Consider the following 17,826-nt stretch of genomic DNA (forward strand, 5'->3'; position numbering starts at 1 on the left):
GACAATTAATAGTACATCATCATCGAAACAAAAGAAGAGAGCTCTTACTTGCATGAAGAACCCTTTACCAGTTTTTTTTAAATTGCTGAAATCTTAATAGGAGTTGGAGGAGTCTTATTCATGATAAATTAGTCGGATACAGCTCTGTTACGAAAAAACAGTGCTTCACTGCGGATTTAGTGGATGGTTAAGCGAGTTTCAAATGGTGGATCACGTGTCGAATCGATGCAGTCTGGATAAAGAAGAAATCACATATTTTTGGGTTAGTATAACTACAGAAAATTTTAAGGAACTTATGATGAGATCACTTCCACCACAGGACCCAAATATTATGGGACTGAAGCAAGGCAGACAGCATCAGCGAGCCCTGTCCAGTCGCTTGCGAACGCGGCCCGTATGCCTGTGCGTACGTATACGTGTCACGTTGTTGAGTGCATCGTAGGAAAAGTGGATCGACTATGCCATTTCTTACGCCATTTTCCAGAGCAATAAAGGGGAACGGAGCGTTATCAACAAGAAATAGGTTCCAGGAAGGTAAGTGCTAAATCAAAAGGGGTTAGGTTCTTTTCTGCTAAATGAAATATCTGGAATCGTAATGTTATCAAATCCACAAGTCCTATAATCCTGTATACGTACACTGTACAAATCCTGCATACTTACCCGAAAGGGTTGCGTCGAAGTCGAGCATCGGTATTTCGTGGAAACGGTGCCATTCTAAAAATTATAATAAAGGATAAAGGATAAAAGGATTTTTTCTAAAATAATAAAAACTATAATAATAACAATAACCCTAAATTCTAATCTTAATTATATAATATGTATAAACTTATTCAAAGAAATATTTTCACTTCATTTTCTCAGTGCGCAGTCGGTTAGAGGTCCGTTGTAGCTACACAGTCAAAGGTTCGAATCCGCCGTAGTGCTCACCAAACCTCTCATCCTTTCGGGGTCGATAACTTGGTACCAGACTTGTTTGGGAGGATAAAAACATGACTTGATCATCGGCTGGCCCCCGCAAGTCGTTCTATAGGCCAACACACGTTCCTCAAAACCTCAACGATTACGAGTTGCAGTAAAACGCGTTGGCGCATCCCAAGTGGATTGATACGTCAGTGACTTTATCCTTTATCCTTTATCCTTTCTCAGTGCGCAAACCAGCAGCGAAGGGACCAACCAGCATTACCAATACATATCGTGATTGACGTGGTTGCTTATGTAGGTGATAGATGTTCACTACAGTATGTCGAGAGAGTACTGTAGTGTCTTTTGTTTATACATACGAAGTCTTTTGTTTATACGAACGACACCAATTTCTTCGAACCCTATTCCATCCAAGGTTCCTGATGTAATGGGAATCCTAGCTAAATACTACAGATACATATATGTTGACAATACCAATGGAGTTCATCAACCTTTCATTGCGTTTGTGTAAACGCGAATGAGAGCAAGGTTGTCGTTTTAAGCAGGTAATAAATGCGCAGTAGTAATAGTTAAGGAAGACATATCACCACAGATATGTGTGGTTTAAAAGATAATGTTTTGAATTTGTTCGACATAGAGGCGACGTGGTCACCACGCGCTCCTTTTCCTCTTTTTCTTAAACAGTTTTTTTTTCTAACACCTATAACTTCATTTAGAGAATCATTCTCGGTTTTTTTTTGCTTTGCAGCGGGGTTTTGGCTTTGAAATCTTATTAGTGTCCTGACATTTCAACAACTTCATTTTTATCAAATTCCTGGAAATCCTTCTGGAAGGTCTTTGATGCTGGGCATATCCAATTCGGGGGGGTGATTCCGTATTTCTTCCATTTTTAAAAAAGAAAACTTTTTTTTAAAAATATGCATATTTTCCAGTCTAACAGTGCCAATGTTTCAAGAAGCGAGGAATTCTAGATTGTTGAAAAACTCTTTGCTTGAAACTTGAAACATCTACTAACTTTGTAATTCATGAAATTATTAAAAGTATTAAATTAATAATAAATTATTTTCGGTATGCTACTGATAGCTTTACTCCTAAGTCTGTTGGATCCACTAAACGCACTTAACGCATGCCTTCTACCTTCTCTCGATCCTGGTCGACAAATAGTTTGCGATCAAATTTTTAGCTTCAATGAAGTGTCTAAGGTGGGTTTTCTTCTTGTTTAAGTCTCTTTAACTAAACTATATTTAATTTCCGCCAAAAGATTTTGGTCCATTAGAGATATTTTAATTCTATTCATGTAGTGGAGAACCTACAACTAACTATTTGAAGAAGTTTTAAAAATGGAAAATTGTTAAATGTAAGTATGATTAACTATAATTATAACTATAGCTAATTAATTATTTACTAAAAATATGTTCGAACACGAACGAACATTTATAACTTACTTCGATACGTATCTAGGAACTTCAAATTTTTAAATTAGAATTTTTGCAATAATTTTAACAATATAATAATAACTTTCTTGAATTTGAATCGAAATGTAGCCGAACGAAAGTAGCCACACGCTAAAAAGGACACTGTAGAAGGAAATCATGTAATTAACCATATGGGAAAGAATTTTTAAGAAGAAAAAAAAAACTAACTCTAACATTAGACCAATGTTTAGCAATTCAATATACCTAATTTGGTATCAACTGCGCTTCCGTTTCAAATTGGCGGACCTGGAATTACAATGGCTGACGCGATATCAGGAGCTCTACCATCAGACAGATGGCAATGCCTCAGCATAGAATGCACATGTGGTTTTATTCAAGGTATGTGGACGAGGTTTTTCACTTTTTAAAATTCATATTCACCCAAACAAACCGATGTTGCGATGTTTAGGAGCTCAGTACGATGGTTCACGATGTAATCTGCCGGATGGAAACGTGATGGGTCAGGTACAGAGGAGGGAATTCCGAACATTATCCGCAGCTGAGCGTGCACTGTCAGTTTATATCACTGTGGGAGTTAAATAACTGTTTTCAAAGAGACGATCAACCCTTCTATCCTAAGAAATATAAAGTTAATTGAATTAATTTTTTTAGGATACTTTTAATTTAAGCGAGAAGCCATGATTTTTGTTTATCATTCTCTCATTTGCTGGAACTAACAGTTCTTATCAGTCCCCTAAATCGGTTGTAGGAATATTGACTGGCTTAGATTTTAGTATTAAAGGCTTAAAGGTGTTTTAGCTACTTTTGGATGGAATCCACCGTATTTCTGTACAGTCCAAATGAAGTGTGGATTAGATGTACAGGAATTTATAAATGACATCATGACAATTTCCCTGAGGCAACCAAAAACTACTAGTTACTGTTTTTACTAGTACCCTACCGCTGTTATGTGAGATGAGGATAATTTGTAAAAGTAATTTCCAAGATAAATTTTTATACAGTTATCCACTAGGAATCTTAACGCCTAAGGCGATAGAGCGTTCGAATTAATCGAACGGCTCGAGCATTTAACATTTACTATTACTAAATTATTTCATAGTATTTCATTTTATTTCAATTTTATTCTCTAAATATTCCTTTGTTTAAAGAAGAAAACTCGGATTTACACTAAATTTTTATTAAAGACATTAATTTACGTCAAAGACTTCACTTATAGCATTTTGCAGGTATCGACAAGCGTTTTTGGCTGTACAAGGAACAATGTACAGGCAGCTGGGCATTATTCACTCAAACTTCAATCAATCCCCAGGAGCTCATTCCGGTCCGAATTTTCTTGGATGGCACAGAGAGTTTCTTAAAAGGTTCTCTTCTTATATGAAACTTTTGCAAAAATGAAATAAATGGCAAGGAAATCGATTTGTTTTTTTCAGATTAGAATTAGCTATGAGAACAACACCGGTTACGGTTGGTGGTCAAACTACTTATCCTTATGCGAACGTATTTATTCCATACTGGAATTCTGCATTCGATAATGAACTTATTCGAACACACGGGATTTCTCCACTCAATTCGGTCATGTTCTCACCATATCTGATCGGTTCAGTACGCTCTGGCTCCGTTACGGATGGGATTTTTGGGAATTTTGTCGGATCATTGGTAGATGCATATTTTGTTAATTTTTGTTTTCACTTTCATCGGAACATTGGAACCATCACTTATTCTATTAATCATTAATCTATTACTAGGGAAGAGTTACCAGGCGAGCACTTGACCAGTGGAACGGTCAGGTTACGTTGTTCTCATTCTCTGAAGTTGCTGATATCATAAACAATCATGGTGTCAACGATCTCCTTGGAGCAACAGCTGGTGGAAGTGTAAGTTGAAGTGTTGTATTGCAAAAAAAAGTGCAAAAAAAAAACTCCACAATCATTTGGCTCTAATTCGTTCGATTCACGGCCCACTGGTTCATTGAAGGCAGCATACCACGAATCTGAGGTGGTGCGGATTTTAGGTGGGTTATCCGTATATCCGGTCGTAGGTTATGGAGACCGGGGTGGTTCCGCCCATCTATCCCAGAATCACTGCAAACAGCCGGCCCCTGAATGCTGTTTTGTACGATGCCTTCTATTAACAGCGCGCCACCTTCGCACGCGTAGCGTCCCTTACTGCCTATCGGGGCAGTCCAAATTAATTTTCGACGAATCGCATGGCGGAGGCGGCGCAAGAGGTGGAGCGTTGCAATAGATGGCGTCGTACAAAACAGCATTCTGGAGGTGGCTGTTTGCAGTAATGCAGGTAGAAATGGACGAAATCACCCTCCTCTCCATAATCTACGACCCCGTCTACGGATACTCCACCTGAAATCCGCACCACCTCAGATTCGTGGTATGCTTTCTTTAAGAAGCACGTGAAGCGAACGGTATGCTAGTTGGGAACTATCCTTTCATGCTCTTTCACAAATATAGTGGATGTCATTCAGACGCTGACTGGTGCTTCGTTGCTGTTAAATAATTTTATTAATGGCAAAGGGTCTGATTGCGTTGAATCTGATTTCTAATTGCTCGCGATGGCTCTGCTTGTACCAAATCCAATCTGACGTTTGAGTATATACTCTGGGCACGTGCAACCTGAATAACTTGCACAGTTATATGGCGTAAGCTAACTAAAAATTTCAAAAAGGTGCTGTGGTACTTGGCACATCTGCCTTGCCCTCTTGTATGCCATTGTAAGGTGCCCATAAACATGAAATGATTCTGAATTCAAGTCTAGCGCACATCCAATTATGGTCAACCCCGTACACTTTATCTTTTATTCTTTGAAAAAAAAGTAACTGGCCTATCAATCCACTCGGGATCCACTCGCCAACGCGTTTAACACCAATCCGTTATCAGTTTCAGTTTTTCCAACAATTTGAGGGGGGCCGCCGATGATGAGGTCAGTATTTTTATCCTCCCAGACAGGTCTGCTACTAATTTAGCGGCCCTCGCGGGATGAAAGGCCTGGTTTGCCTTAGTGTGGTTTCGAACCATCGACCGTGTGGCTACAACAGACCTCTGTCCGACTAACCCACACCCGCTCGCATCCTTTATCCTTTATCATTCATTATTCCTACTCGTTCTTTTTTTCTAGATAACATTAATACGTACTTTTCCTTAGGGTTGCCCAAATGTGCTGGTCGATAACATAGAGTTGGTTCACGGTGATGTACACGTATGGATTGGTGCCGATATGCAACAGATCACGACATCCACGAATGATCCAATCTTCTTTCTTCATCACTCGTTTATTGATAGCATTTGGGAGCAATGGAGACAGCTAAGACAGGTGATAATCGCCTTATTTTCGACTTTTTCAGATTTTTTAAATTTGTAGATTTTAACTCAGTTTGTCATCTAATTTCCTCGAATTGTATCCGTTTCAAATATGTTTTTAACGTAGACCCGATCCCAACGTGAAACACAATGGAATACCGGACCGACAAGCTGTTACTCTTCCGCTCATCAGTTCAACGCTGCTATGGTTCCCTTCACGTGGGTTTGAATTCTAAGAACGGTGAAAACTCTCATGATAAGATTAGTACTGTAGCGGAAAAATGTGCGGAATGGTTGGGACCAAGCATCAAACGTTTAATAGTAAAACATTTCGGCGCAACTAAAGAAATCCTTTCTGAAATCGAACGTAAGCGAAATCTTTACTGTTAGTCATTTACTCGTAGTTTTTCTGCGTAAACCAATTTCTTTCTGGATTATTTGCGATCTTGAAGAAGTATTCAGACAATAGAAGGGGAGACTACAACAAGAATTCAGTGAAGGTTTTAAAGGCAGCATACCACAATTCTGGGGTGGTACCTATTTCAGGTGGTGTATCCGTATAGGGGGTCGTAGATTATGGAGACCGGGGTGGTTCCGTTCATCTCTCCCTGAATCACTGCAAACAGCCGGCCCCTGAGTGCTGTTTTGTTTTGTTTTGCCTTCTATTGCAGCGCGCCACCTTTGCACGCGTTCCTTACTGCCTATCAGGGCAGTCCGGATTGATTTTCGACGAATCGCAGGGCGGAGGCGGCGCAAGGAGTGGAGCGTTGCAATAGATGGCGTCGTACAGAACAGCATTCTGGAGGCGGCTGTTTGCAGTGATGCAGGGAGAGATGAGCGGAACTACCCCCGCCTCCATAATCTACGACCTCTATACGGATACTCCACATGAAATCCGCATCACCTCAGATTCCTGGTATGCTGCCTTTAAGGCAGATACTATGCATTCCTTTTTCATGCTGAATTACTTTACATTAGAAAACATTCAAAATTATCCAACTTCACCTTCTATAGTATGCTATGGTCAAAGGCCAGGAAAAGTTCATCCTCGATCTCATACGAGCACATAATAAAAATAAGAGAAAAAAATGAAGAAAATGTTGGAAAAACGGAAAAAGGGAACAATGGCACTCATTCAATGGCTTACCATTCTGATTAGGATCCCATGCAGGATTTACATGGCTCCATTCGATTTGATTCGGAAAGGTGGTTTTGAATTGAGTGCGTTACCCTACAGAATACAGTACACTAAAACTAAGTTTTGTTGTTATTTTAATCGACAAGCCTAATTTTGAAAATCTTAAAAACTCCTCCATGGATAGATTTGGTTACGGTGCGGAACATTTGTTATTTTTCAGTGGACTCACGAATCGTGTTGGATTAAGCAATGCGTACACCGATTATCTCTACAACTACGCTCCATCGCCTTCATGCGCTGGTGGTTGTAACTCAGCGTGAGAGAATTTATTATAAATATACATATTTACTACTTTACACGACAGTAATCTTTCCGCTTAGTCAATGTTTTAGTGCCTTTTAAATAGTTATTTAAATAGTTTAAAGCTTGAATAGTTGGAATAGTTTGAAATTTAGCCAGACAGTTAGTTTAACTAGTTTTTGATTTGATTTTACATACAACTTTTCTTTTTTGACGAACTTTTGAGAAGCGAATCCATTCTTACTTTCCTCTCATACGCATGCACAGTTTTTGATAGCAGAGTTTATGTTTTCGATTCCGCGCCAGAAAAATAAACAAATAAATAAATAAATAAGCAGCTAGGTAAAATTTGGAATAATCGACCCGAATCGAATTAAGTAGTTCTCAGTGAGAAAAATTCTCATCTTTTGCTATACTTCTTTTGATCTACTAATTTTAATCGACTACACTGTTGATCTCAGCTCAAGAAAACCTCGAAAAAAAAAGATTTTCCTGAAAAAGACTGACATCAGCGATTCTAAGGCGATATTTGTCCCCACCTTAAGCGGAACAAAAAAAAACATCAAAAACCAATAAACAAAGGTTCAAATAATAGGTAGACTTGTAAAAGTTCTATTTTTCTGATCTAATCCATATCTTCATGCAGTTTCCTATGGTGTGACACGACAAGGAACGTTTGTGTGGCACGTATTCGACCTGGATCAGCTTGTTCTCGTTTCAACAGTGAGTCTTTTACTTTATATTTAATCAGATACTAAATGCTGTGCTTGATTTACGTCTTATATCACATAATTGTCGGCAAATACAAAATTCTTGATAACCGTATCAAAATTTTCGAATACATACTCGTGGATAAGCTCACATAGAAGACGAAAAAAAATATCCCGGGTGGAAATGTGTTTCCACTAATGTTTATCATAACTATAACCCAAACGTGCAGCATCGTTGTCAATGTGCTTCTTGGTTCGCTTCAATACATCATCGACGACTTTTTTAAACAAAAAATATGGAGGAGTTGAAGACAGAACCATGAATTCTGTCCTCCAGAACACCAAAGGTTTTTTTTATGGGGATTCTGAAACCTTTTGACGTAGTCCCACTGGAAAACTTCACGGTGAACGATTCAAACTCCGAGTAGGATACTTCCTTGGTCGATGACGATCCGCACTCTGCGAGGATCTGCGACGATCAAATCCCATACTGTGACGCAACTCTTTCTTTTCTTTCTTAGACGTTATTCGAGTCAAGCACTGAATTTTTGAAACAAAAATGGCAATGAAAATGTTATATACCAGAGTAAAAGTTCTCTTCAACTATGATCCATCAAAGTTATATTTCCAGAGAACAAAAACAGAGTTGTCATAGTCACTTTTATTTTCCTACTAATTTCTATAGATAAGAAAAAAGATGTGTCAAAAATGATGGAATGCAAATGTAGTTAGGATTTGTCGACAGCATTATATTCATTTGTGCACATTCATTCATCACTGCTTGAAGGCATCATCCCACGAATCTGGGGTGGTGCTGGTTTCAGACGGGTTATACCTATACGGGGTCGTAGGTTATTGAGAGAAGGGTGATTTCTTCTTCCATTTCTTCCTAATTGCCGTGAAAAACGGCCCGGAAGATACGGCTTCAAGCGTTCTGGGGCGCCATTTTCTACAACGAGTTCGATTGGGGTGCGCCACCTGAAATCCGTAGCACCTCAGATTCGTGAGATGATGCCTTCAAGTATAAGAAGAATACTTCCATCAACTTGTCGATTGTGAAATGGAAGCAACAGCCAAGATTGTTAACAAACTTTATTACGGCTAACGTTTCGGCGTCGTGGCCTTCGTCAGAGCCTGGAAAGTTAGATCATCTGTAAAATATCTTCTCAAATGCTTCATCCAGAACAATTCATTTCAAAAATTCATCGTTTCATAGGATGCTACATCCAAAACCAAAAATAAAAGATCCCCAAGTCTTGCTCCCGTTTGACAATTGACAAGTTGCAATCTTTATGCCAAGATTCAAGGAGTCTTTACGCTTCCATCAAGACTACGGCTTTCAATAGTTGAGAAACCATCCTACTCTCATTTCATTCCTTCATTTCCACAGTTTCACAGCGTAGTTTTAATTGATTTTCTTGAGCTGTAGCCAAGATTGGTATTGATCGTCTTTATTAAACAGCGGCTAACGTTTCGGCGTTTTCGCCTTCAGGGTCCAGAGTTTCACAGCGAATTTCTCACCAATAATTGCTAACTTCTGCGAATGCAGAGCATTAAAAAAAATCTCTTGAATTTCGATTCACAACGATATCACAACACGCTGTTCAGATATCGACCCTTGCTATGGCACGTGCAGTTCCGGCCGATGTGTAGCTCCCGCTGTGAGTCTCAAGCATTCTTTAACATTATCAAGGTTCTGTGTTTATTACCAGTGTGTAGAATGGGAACACCTTTCTGATGTTGTGTTGTGCTGGAAGATCTTTCCATATCCTAGTGTAGAGAGATAGACCACATGCCTTCAATACGCAATCTTAGATGCTGAATGCGTCCGGCATAAAAAGAACCAGCACGTGCAGTATGTGCAGAGGTAACATTCACACAAACACCAGTGCAGTGAGTCCAGCGGAAAGTCTACTTGGACTGAAAGGAGTCAAATCTTTGAGATTCGTTGCGTGATGCGTGATCATTCCTTCAATATCTATCAACGAAAGGACACATCTGTTATGTTGCCATAGTGATCTTCTACGAGAAACCTCCAGTCATGGACCCTATGGGACTAGCCCACCCACGCAGCAGTCATACACATAGTTTTGATCTGTGAAACAACATACAGTCCATGGAACCAAAATCGAGGAGAACCCATCTGCGACGAACAAGCTGGCTTTCATTCTGGTTGGTCTGCGGTTGACCGGATGTCAATCGCAAGGACAATGGTCGAGTTCCGACAGCAGTATTTCAAAGCTCTTCACTTCGTTTCCTTCGAGTTCCCCATTGAAGGCTTTTTCTGAACGCACCTCCGATTCGACAACAATGTCAGGATGATTAGTGTTGTGAATCCGATCTAAAACTGCTGCGTTCACACCTCAAATGTATAAACTTCACTATTCAAAATAGAAAATGAAATAAGACGAAGTAGTAGGATCTCTTCAGCTTCGCCACCAATATCATGGTGCCAAAAACAGTAGAGCAGTATCCTGGCATCGTCGCCTTAGCATGTCGTTCGATCGATTTCCAGCGCACCAGTAATGTTGCTGTATTTGCAAGAAATGGAGCAAAACTGCAGAACCTTGTCAATTTCCTATTTAAAAGCAGCATGTTATGAGCTTTATCTGGATCTCCCATGCACAAGATCGAGTCCGGGATGTAGATTACCACCATGAATGTGGCCACGATCAATTCCCCCTCATTGTCTTAGAAAACGACGTTTGAAACGCCCTTAGTTCCTGCAAAGTATGCTAAAACGCGCCACCTTTGTATTTGACCTTCTCAGCAGCCTATTTATTGGTTCTACGTAAATATGTTGTCAAGAAGACATAATTGATTTTTGACCGCTGGCTAGTGGATGTATGAGAATACCGAGTTCTAACATAGATCGTAGGAACTAAGGCTATGACGATTAGGAGAAATTGAATTTGGCTATTACGCTTAGACTCTTAATCTGCATTCTCCGTATTCTCCACGAGATTTCCAGACATCGAAAATTTCACAATATGCTGCATTTAAAGAGCTCATCCCACGAATCTGGCGTGGTATGGGTTTTCGTTGGAGTATACCTATACCAGTACCACCTCAGATTCGCTGGGTGATGCCTTTAAAGGGCGACATACTGCTACGAAATGACAGTAGGTGTAATTGCTTCATCCACTAACATTACTCCCCTGTTAAATCGGTAAGTACCGCCAACTTTGGTTCACTAAATATTTGCTGGGGAACATATTTCAGGAGAAGAGCAAAAAGATCCACTTTTGACGCACCAACAATTTTTACTTACGAATAAAACATACATGCAAATAAATTCAAATTTTTTTCTCATTTAGAATCCGCAAGCGGACGATCCTTCTGTCACGGGACCTCCACACTATCCTCCAAATGAGCCTCCCAAGGATGAGGTATTCGAACTCGTAAAATTTGTTTACCTCCTATCATCGTCTCATATTCCGTGTAGACTAAAAATCGTTGAGGAGCGTATCAGAGTACAGTTCAGGTGCATGCATTAAAAAGCCGATGAATAATTGAAAATAAAGTCAATTGCACTAAAATTCGCTTAATCTTTAGCTGGGCATTAAAGTAAAGTAAGTAATTAAAATAATTAAATTAATATTAAGTAAAGTAGGTTATTAAAGTTTAAATTGTAGCTCTGTCTTTGCTTTTTCGCTTAATAGCTTTATCCTACATGTCAAAGATCTTCTAAGACTAATACTTAAGTTTTAGGGCCCTGATTGAGGTAGTTATTTTAGAAATAGAAGTGCGGTTGAATGCCTTCCCCAACTGCACTTTACCCGAAAGTGAAGGAGTCCTAAGCAACTTTAGACGCTCTTCCAACCTAAAATGCATTTTCATGGAAAAATGAGAGTTGTTTGCATATAATAAAGGAGAAATAAGTGATCAAAACATATCCACATAATCTGAAACGTAGGCGCTGTCTCCACTCCTGAAATGTTCTCTAAAATCTTGAAGGGTTGTGTCAATCTCCACGAATGCTGTGGTTCATGGGCACTGAAAGGAGACTGCGCCAGTAATCCCGAAGTTATGGACACTATCTGTCCTGCTTCATGCGCTCAATGTCAACCAGCATATAATGTCGTGGACAGTAAGTAAACAAACATTGACCGAAGCACACTACAGTCCCTATAATATGTGTTAAGATTGCGAGAATCGTCACAGTTTATGTCAAAAATATGCATCCATGGGGAAATGTCAATCAAACCAACATTGGATGGCAGAAAATTGTCGAATGCAATGTGGTTTGTGTAATCAGACAAGAAGAGAGACGTGTGAAGGTGCGTACATAGCTCGGTTCCGAGTTACTCGGATCCTATTCTAGAATCCCTGGGATTTTGTTACGCCTAATCTATCAGATTACAGGTCAGATGAAGCCACTTCAGTATGCGAAATTGGCAAACGATGCCGCACCGTCAGGACAACGTCCATCTCCTTCTCCACCTCCATCCACCACTTCAAAAACATGTCTCAATTCGCATACGTGTTGTTCTTACTGGGCATCTCAGGGCAAGTGAGTCAAGGCAAATGTGCTACGGCGTTACCGATGTTATACAGTGTTCCTGTGCAGAAAAAATCACTCTGTATGACGGTATATGTAGAAAAAAGTCGTATTGTAGAAGAATTGTAAAAGTTAAAGGCATCACCCCACAAATCTGAGGTGGTACGGATTTCAGGTGGAGTATTTGTATACGGAATGGGTGGCTATGCAGAGGTGGGTGATTCCGTCCAATTCTTGCTAATTGGCGTAAAAAACGGCCCGGAAGATGTGGCGTGTGCGCAAGGCTGGCGCGCTCCAACCGAACTCGTAGAAAATATTGCGCCGGAACGCTCGAAGCCGTATCTTCTGGGCCGTTTTTTACGGCAATAAGGAAGAAATGGACGGAATCACCCGCCCTTTCCTTAACCTACGGTCCCGTGTACGAATAATCCACCTGAAATCTGTACCACCTCAGATTCGTGGAGTGACGCCTTTAAGGAGAGAAATTTGTCGGTAGTCATTGAATTCAAAGAAGGAGGGGAATCTGAGGTTTGATTCCACTATTTCCCGGTTCCTTCTGGCTTACTTGAATACTTCGAATCGGAAACAAATTGTTGTTAAAACTCTGCTCCTGTGACGGTTAATGACTTATCAGTTCCCATGCATGTTTTCGCTACAGTATAATTTAGGTGCATTAAATCAAGTCAAAGATTTATTTACTACTGCTGATTTCTAGTGCGAATTATACAGCAACGAGATTAAGATACGAGATAGAACTTCAACTTTAACTTTAAACTTTGACTTTAGAATAGGACTTAAGGACTTTTTTTAAAGGTTTTGTTAAGGAATGTTTGGAAAAATCAGTTTTTTGCCGAACAGCTATATATGTCACTGTAACTCAACAAAAAAATATGATTTCAAAAAATTACTTCAACTACAAAGTGTTTGGAAACATCAGTTTTTTTTTACACAACGGATAAATATGTTAGAAACTCACATTCTGCAAGGAGCCTCAGATCGGAAGTCAAATTCCTGGGGATGTTATTGCAGTTTGAGCAGGAATTATGGAAAGAGAGACCTCATCCAGCTACAAAAATACTGCCCATCAAAAAAAAATCATCATTGTTTCCCAAAAGCGCATTTTTCCCATGGATGGATCTTGAGAACCTTTAATCATAATATATGCTGTCATCTATGGGTAGAAGTTAACCTTTTTCTACCGCAAGACGGCACAAAAATTTCTGAAAAGCCAATTCAAAGAAAGCAAATTCTTTAATTTATCAGTTGTTATGGGTTACATATAAAGGATAAATAAACCCGGGGCGGGTGTAGTGTAGCGGTTAGAGGTTCCGCTTCCTGCACGATCTATCGGAGGTTCGAATCCGCGCTAGTGCTCACCAAGCCTTTCATCCCTCCGGGGTCGATGAGTTGGTACCAGACCTGTCCGGGAGAATGAAAACACTCACTTGCCACATCGGCTAGCCACCGCAAGTCATTGTATAGGCCAGCTACACGTTCGTGAACCTCAAACGATTCTGAATTGAAGAGATCAGGGCGGTGGATCCCAAGCGGATTGATCAACACCAGACACTTTATCCTTTATGCTTATCCTTAGATCCACTTGAGCGAATATTTTTCTTTCCGATATCCGACTTTTTTAATTTTTGGGATAAATTGATCATTTAATTCACTGTTTCAACCCGTCGTTATAAGAACTTGTGTGACGCCCACCCTGTTGCCCTTTACAGCGATTTTGCTTCCAGTCAAGTTGGATCAAACGATTGGTAGCGGTGACGCGAAAAGTTGCGTTCACAAAGCAGCTGTTCGAGAAAAACCTTCCTGCTCCGAAAATAGCTGAATTTTAGCTTTAGAATGACATATAACACAAATAACAACAAAATTCTTGGAGCGAGTGCGAGTAATTATAACTTTTTGTAACTTACAAACTAAAATTTGGTATCTGAATAAATCCAAAGCAGTGTTGAGGATACTGATGTCTTAACCTACTTTTAAAATGTCTACAATATCACACAATTGATTAAATGCCGAACTAATCCAATAATTAATATGCTATACAGGTTAATATGCCATATAGGATTACTATAAAATAATGAGAAAAGATTAGTGTAAAAATATTGACGTTGTGAAAAAACGGTTCTAAAATAGTATTAGTACAATATCATACAAATAATTAAATATATGCACAGTACAATAACTTATATGCTATACAGGATTGCTGTAAAAAAAAACTTAAAAAAAAACATGAATCCATGAGCACAATAGAAAACGCTAAATCCTTCAATATGGTTTTTTTTTTTAAAGTTACCCTTAAGAGGTTTATTTTACATTTCCCTATGAATGGAAAGATTTTTCAGATGTGATTCAGTCAGTGATATTATGGAAAAAGTTTGCAAAGCTTCGTGTACCTGTCAACCTAGTTACAACACTGGAGGTACTAGCCATAATTATTTTAACGTAAGAAAAATTGTGGAAATATCCGTGATTCCTCATATTTTAGCATGCGACGACTTCATCAAAGGTTGCATGAATATGGAACGGCTTGGTCTATGCACGGTTGACTATTTTGCTGAAAATTGCAGAAAAACATGCAAGTGAGTAACTTATGATTCATGTTCATACAATCGATCGATGTGTAAGTTTAACACGAAGAAAACGAAAATAAAATGTGCAGACATGCATCGTTAGAACTGAAAAGAACTGAACTCGATCTCTATACGAAGTTATAGGAGGCAACGTCGTTATAGCCTTAAAGGCATCACCCCACGAATCTGAGGTGGTACGGATTTCAGGTGGAGTATTCGCATACGGGATCGTAGATTATGGAGAGGAGGGTGATTCCGTCCATTTCTTCCTAATTGCCGTAAAAAATGGGCCGGAAGATGCGGCTTGGAGCGTTCCGGCGAGCTATTTTCTACAAAGAGTTCGGTTCCAACCGCGTGCACGCGCCGCATCTTCCGAGCCGTTTTTTACGGCAATTAGGAAGAAATGGACGGAATCACCCTCCTCTCCATAATCTACGATCCCGTATGCGAATGCTCCACCTGAAATCCGTACCACCTCAGATTCGTGGGGTGATGTCTTTAAGAAGAGCAGGTGACTTTGAGAGAATAGTTCATGGAATATTTTGCTGTTATCACTTGCAAGAAAATAAGCAAATTCAGTACAGTCAAAACGACATGTAGTACGGTGCAATTGCGTACGCGGTTTCTCTCGAAGCGGTGCGGTGGAGCGTCCTTGTTGGCACCACCCATTGCTGCAGTTTGCGATGGTCCCACTTCGGTCGCAACTGCTGCGTCCACAGCACCGTTTTGGTGATGAATGAGCTGGTTGCTTCTTATCGCAAAGTTTCCATGGGTTATCCGAGTTCCTCGAGACATAAGGGCAGCATACTACGAATCTGACGTGTTTCGAGTTTCTAGACTAAGTACAGATGATAAATAATATAGCTGATATTCTTTACAGATGACAAATAATTTAGCTGATATTCTTAAGTCGCAATTTTAGCAAATGTCCCTCATCGTCTGACGACGCGGACTGTGAAGCATCCATGGATAACATGTCCACTTATGACAACAATACAGGATCGGCTCCATCACATCCAAGTCCACCTGTTTACGAAAAAGTACCAGAAGTAGAAGAATCGGTACGTTTTGTAAACATTGAACGATAGCATTTTCAAATATTTACTTTTATCTCTTAGTTTCATAGACGCATCTATGTTGAAACCATTGTGTTTCAGGGTTACAATTGAAGAGATGGATTGACAACAGGGCGATTCGAAATTCTCATATTGATTATTTTTAATAAATTTTTTCTCTCATTGCTCCATTTCCGATGCACAATGGAAAACATATGAAGCTTCATCTACTTGAAAATAAAAGGCATTGAGTTAAAAAACACAGCGAGGACAAGTAGGAAAGTAGTCAAGTAGGAATGAGGGGTGAGCCCCACTCAGACCACAAAACATTCATATACAATAATTCTGTAACAGCGACCCTTGTACCAATAACTTCTATGGTTTATTCGAAAGTAAGGCTAAGGCAGTCTAAACTATATGCACGTAAATTATATACACATGGTATTTGCATGTTTTACTTATATTTTTTTTCATATCTGTCTCCTCGTATTCATTTATTTTATTTCTTCACAATTGTGGTACATTATTATATAGTCGGGTCAAGACGACATGAAGCACGGTGCATTTGCGTACGCGCCCGAAACGGTGCGATAGAGGCAGCAATTGGGACCGGGGTGGGACCATCGCAAAACTGCGGCGATGGGTGGTGCCAGCAAGGGTTCCACTACGCTCCTGACCGCTAAGCTCCACCGCACCGCCTCGAGAGAATCCGCGTATGCAAACTGCACCGTGCTTCATGTCGTTCTGACCCTACTATATGAGAGAGAGGAAGAGAGAGAAAGAGAAAGAAATAAAGAAAAAAGAGAGAAAGAAAGAAAGAAAGAAAGAAAGAGAAAGAATGAATGAATGAAAGAAAGAACATCGTAACCAAAGTCTATCAAAGAAAGAAAGAAAGAATGAAGAACAATGAAGAAAATAATAAGAAAATAACGAATGAATGAATGAATGAATGAATGAATGAATGAATGAATGAATGAATGAATGAATGAATGAATGAATGAAAGAAAGAAAGAAAGAAAGAAAGAGAACATCGTAACCAAAGTCTATCATCGAAGAAAACCTTCAATCTTCCAATTTAAGGGTAACGTGGGACTTGACGGAATATTGTCCCAGTAATCCTCTATAGTCGGGTCAAAACGACATGAACCACGAGTGTAGCTGCAGCGTGTAGTTGCACTGTGCATTTGCGTACGCGTTCGAAACGGCGTGCTGGAGGGAGCAGGTGGGACCGTCGCAGAGCGGGTAGTGGTAGCAGGTGTTTCAGCACGCTCCGGGCTACGCTCCACCGAAGCGCTTCGAGGGAAGCCCCGTACGCAATTGCGTACATGCTTCATTTCGTCTTGACCCTACTATATTTGGCTTTTTGAAGACGAAAAAAGCCGAAACGTCAGGCTAATAAAGGTCCTATCTAAAAACCTTGTAGGTATACAAGTAAAAAAAAACATAGACAGAAGTATGCCGAGGTGCCAAGACACGAGAATATTTGAACAGCTTCCCACTTTTGCTAGTCTTTTTCCGAAACTGACAAGCTCGTGGTTGCGGAGCTCTGGGAACGCCGGCCGCGCCACAGCCGCCGGAACAAAATCCGTGACCCCACGAAGTCGACCTCACAGTGACCGGACCCGGTCCCGCGTAGTGCGCCAAATCGTTGCGTTCAAACCTACGATTTGGAAGTGATGCGGTTTTCTGTGCATGGCATGGACGTTCGTTAATTCGACCATTCGCTAATTCTGTTTTGATTTCAAATGTATGAGTTCAGTTAGGAGTCCAGCAGAGTTTCCCGAAGGGCAAGCCTTATTTACACTCATTCCAAGTAAAAACATCACCATAGTCGTTGTTTCGCAATCGCTTCGTTTTATTTTTGATTCTGCT

General features: G+C 40.0%; 1 protein-coding gene across 1 annotated transcript; it reads left to right on the forward strand.

The window, feature by feature from the left end:
• Positions 1 to 1,991: 1,991 nt before the first annotated feature.
• RB195_009095 (uncharacterized protein) lies at positions 1,992 to 16,068 on the forward strand (the record flags this gene model as incomplete). The annotated part of the gene is made up of 19 exons (XM_064195936.1): positions 1,992 to 2,123; positions 2,588 to 2,735; positions 2,806 to 2,908; positions 3,584 to 3,718; positions 3,788 to 4,013; positions 4,103 to 4,231; positions 5,514 to 5,681; positions 5,796 to 5,887; positions 7,027 to 7,122; positions 7,753 to 7,829; positions 9,425 to 9,477; positions 11,134 to 11,205; positions 11,774 to 11,906; positions 11,962 to 12,096; positions 12,182 to 12,329; positions 14,672 to 14,748; positions 14,815 to 14,908; positions 15,822 to 15,960; positions 16,057 to 16,068. The coding sequence occupies 19 exons, from the start codon at positions 1,992 to 1,994 to the stop codon at positions 16,066 to 16,068; spliced, it is 2,169 nt and encodes a 722-aa protein (XP_064047081.1).
• Between the last annotated feature and the right edge of the window lie 1,758 nt (positions 16,069 to 17,826).

Source organism: Necator americanus, chromosome III (genome assembly GCF_031761385.1).
Source record: "Necator americanus strain Aroian chromosome III, whole genome shotgun sequence".
NCBI lineage: Eukaryota > Metazoa > Nematoda > Chromadorea > Rhabditida > Ancylostomatidae > Necator > Necator americanus.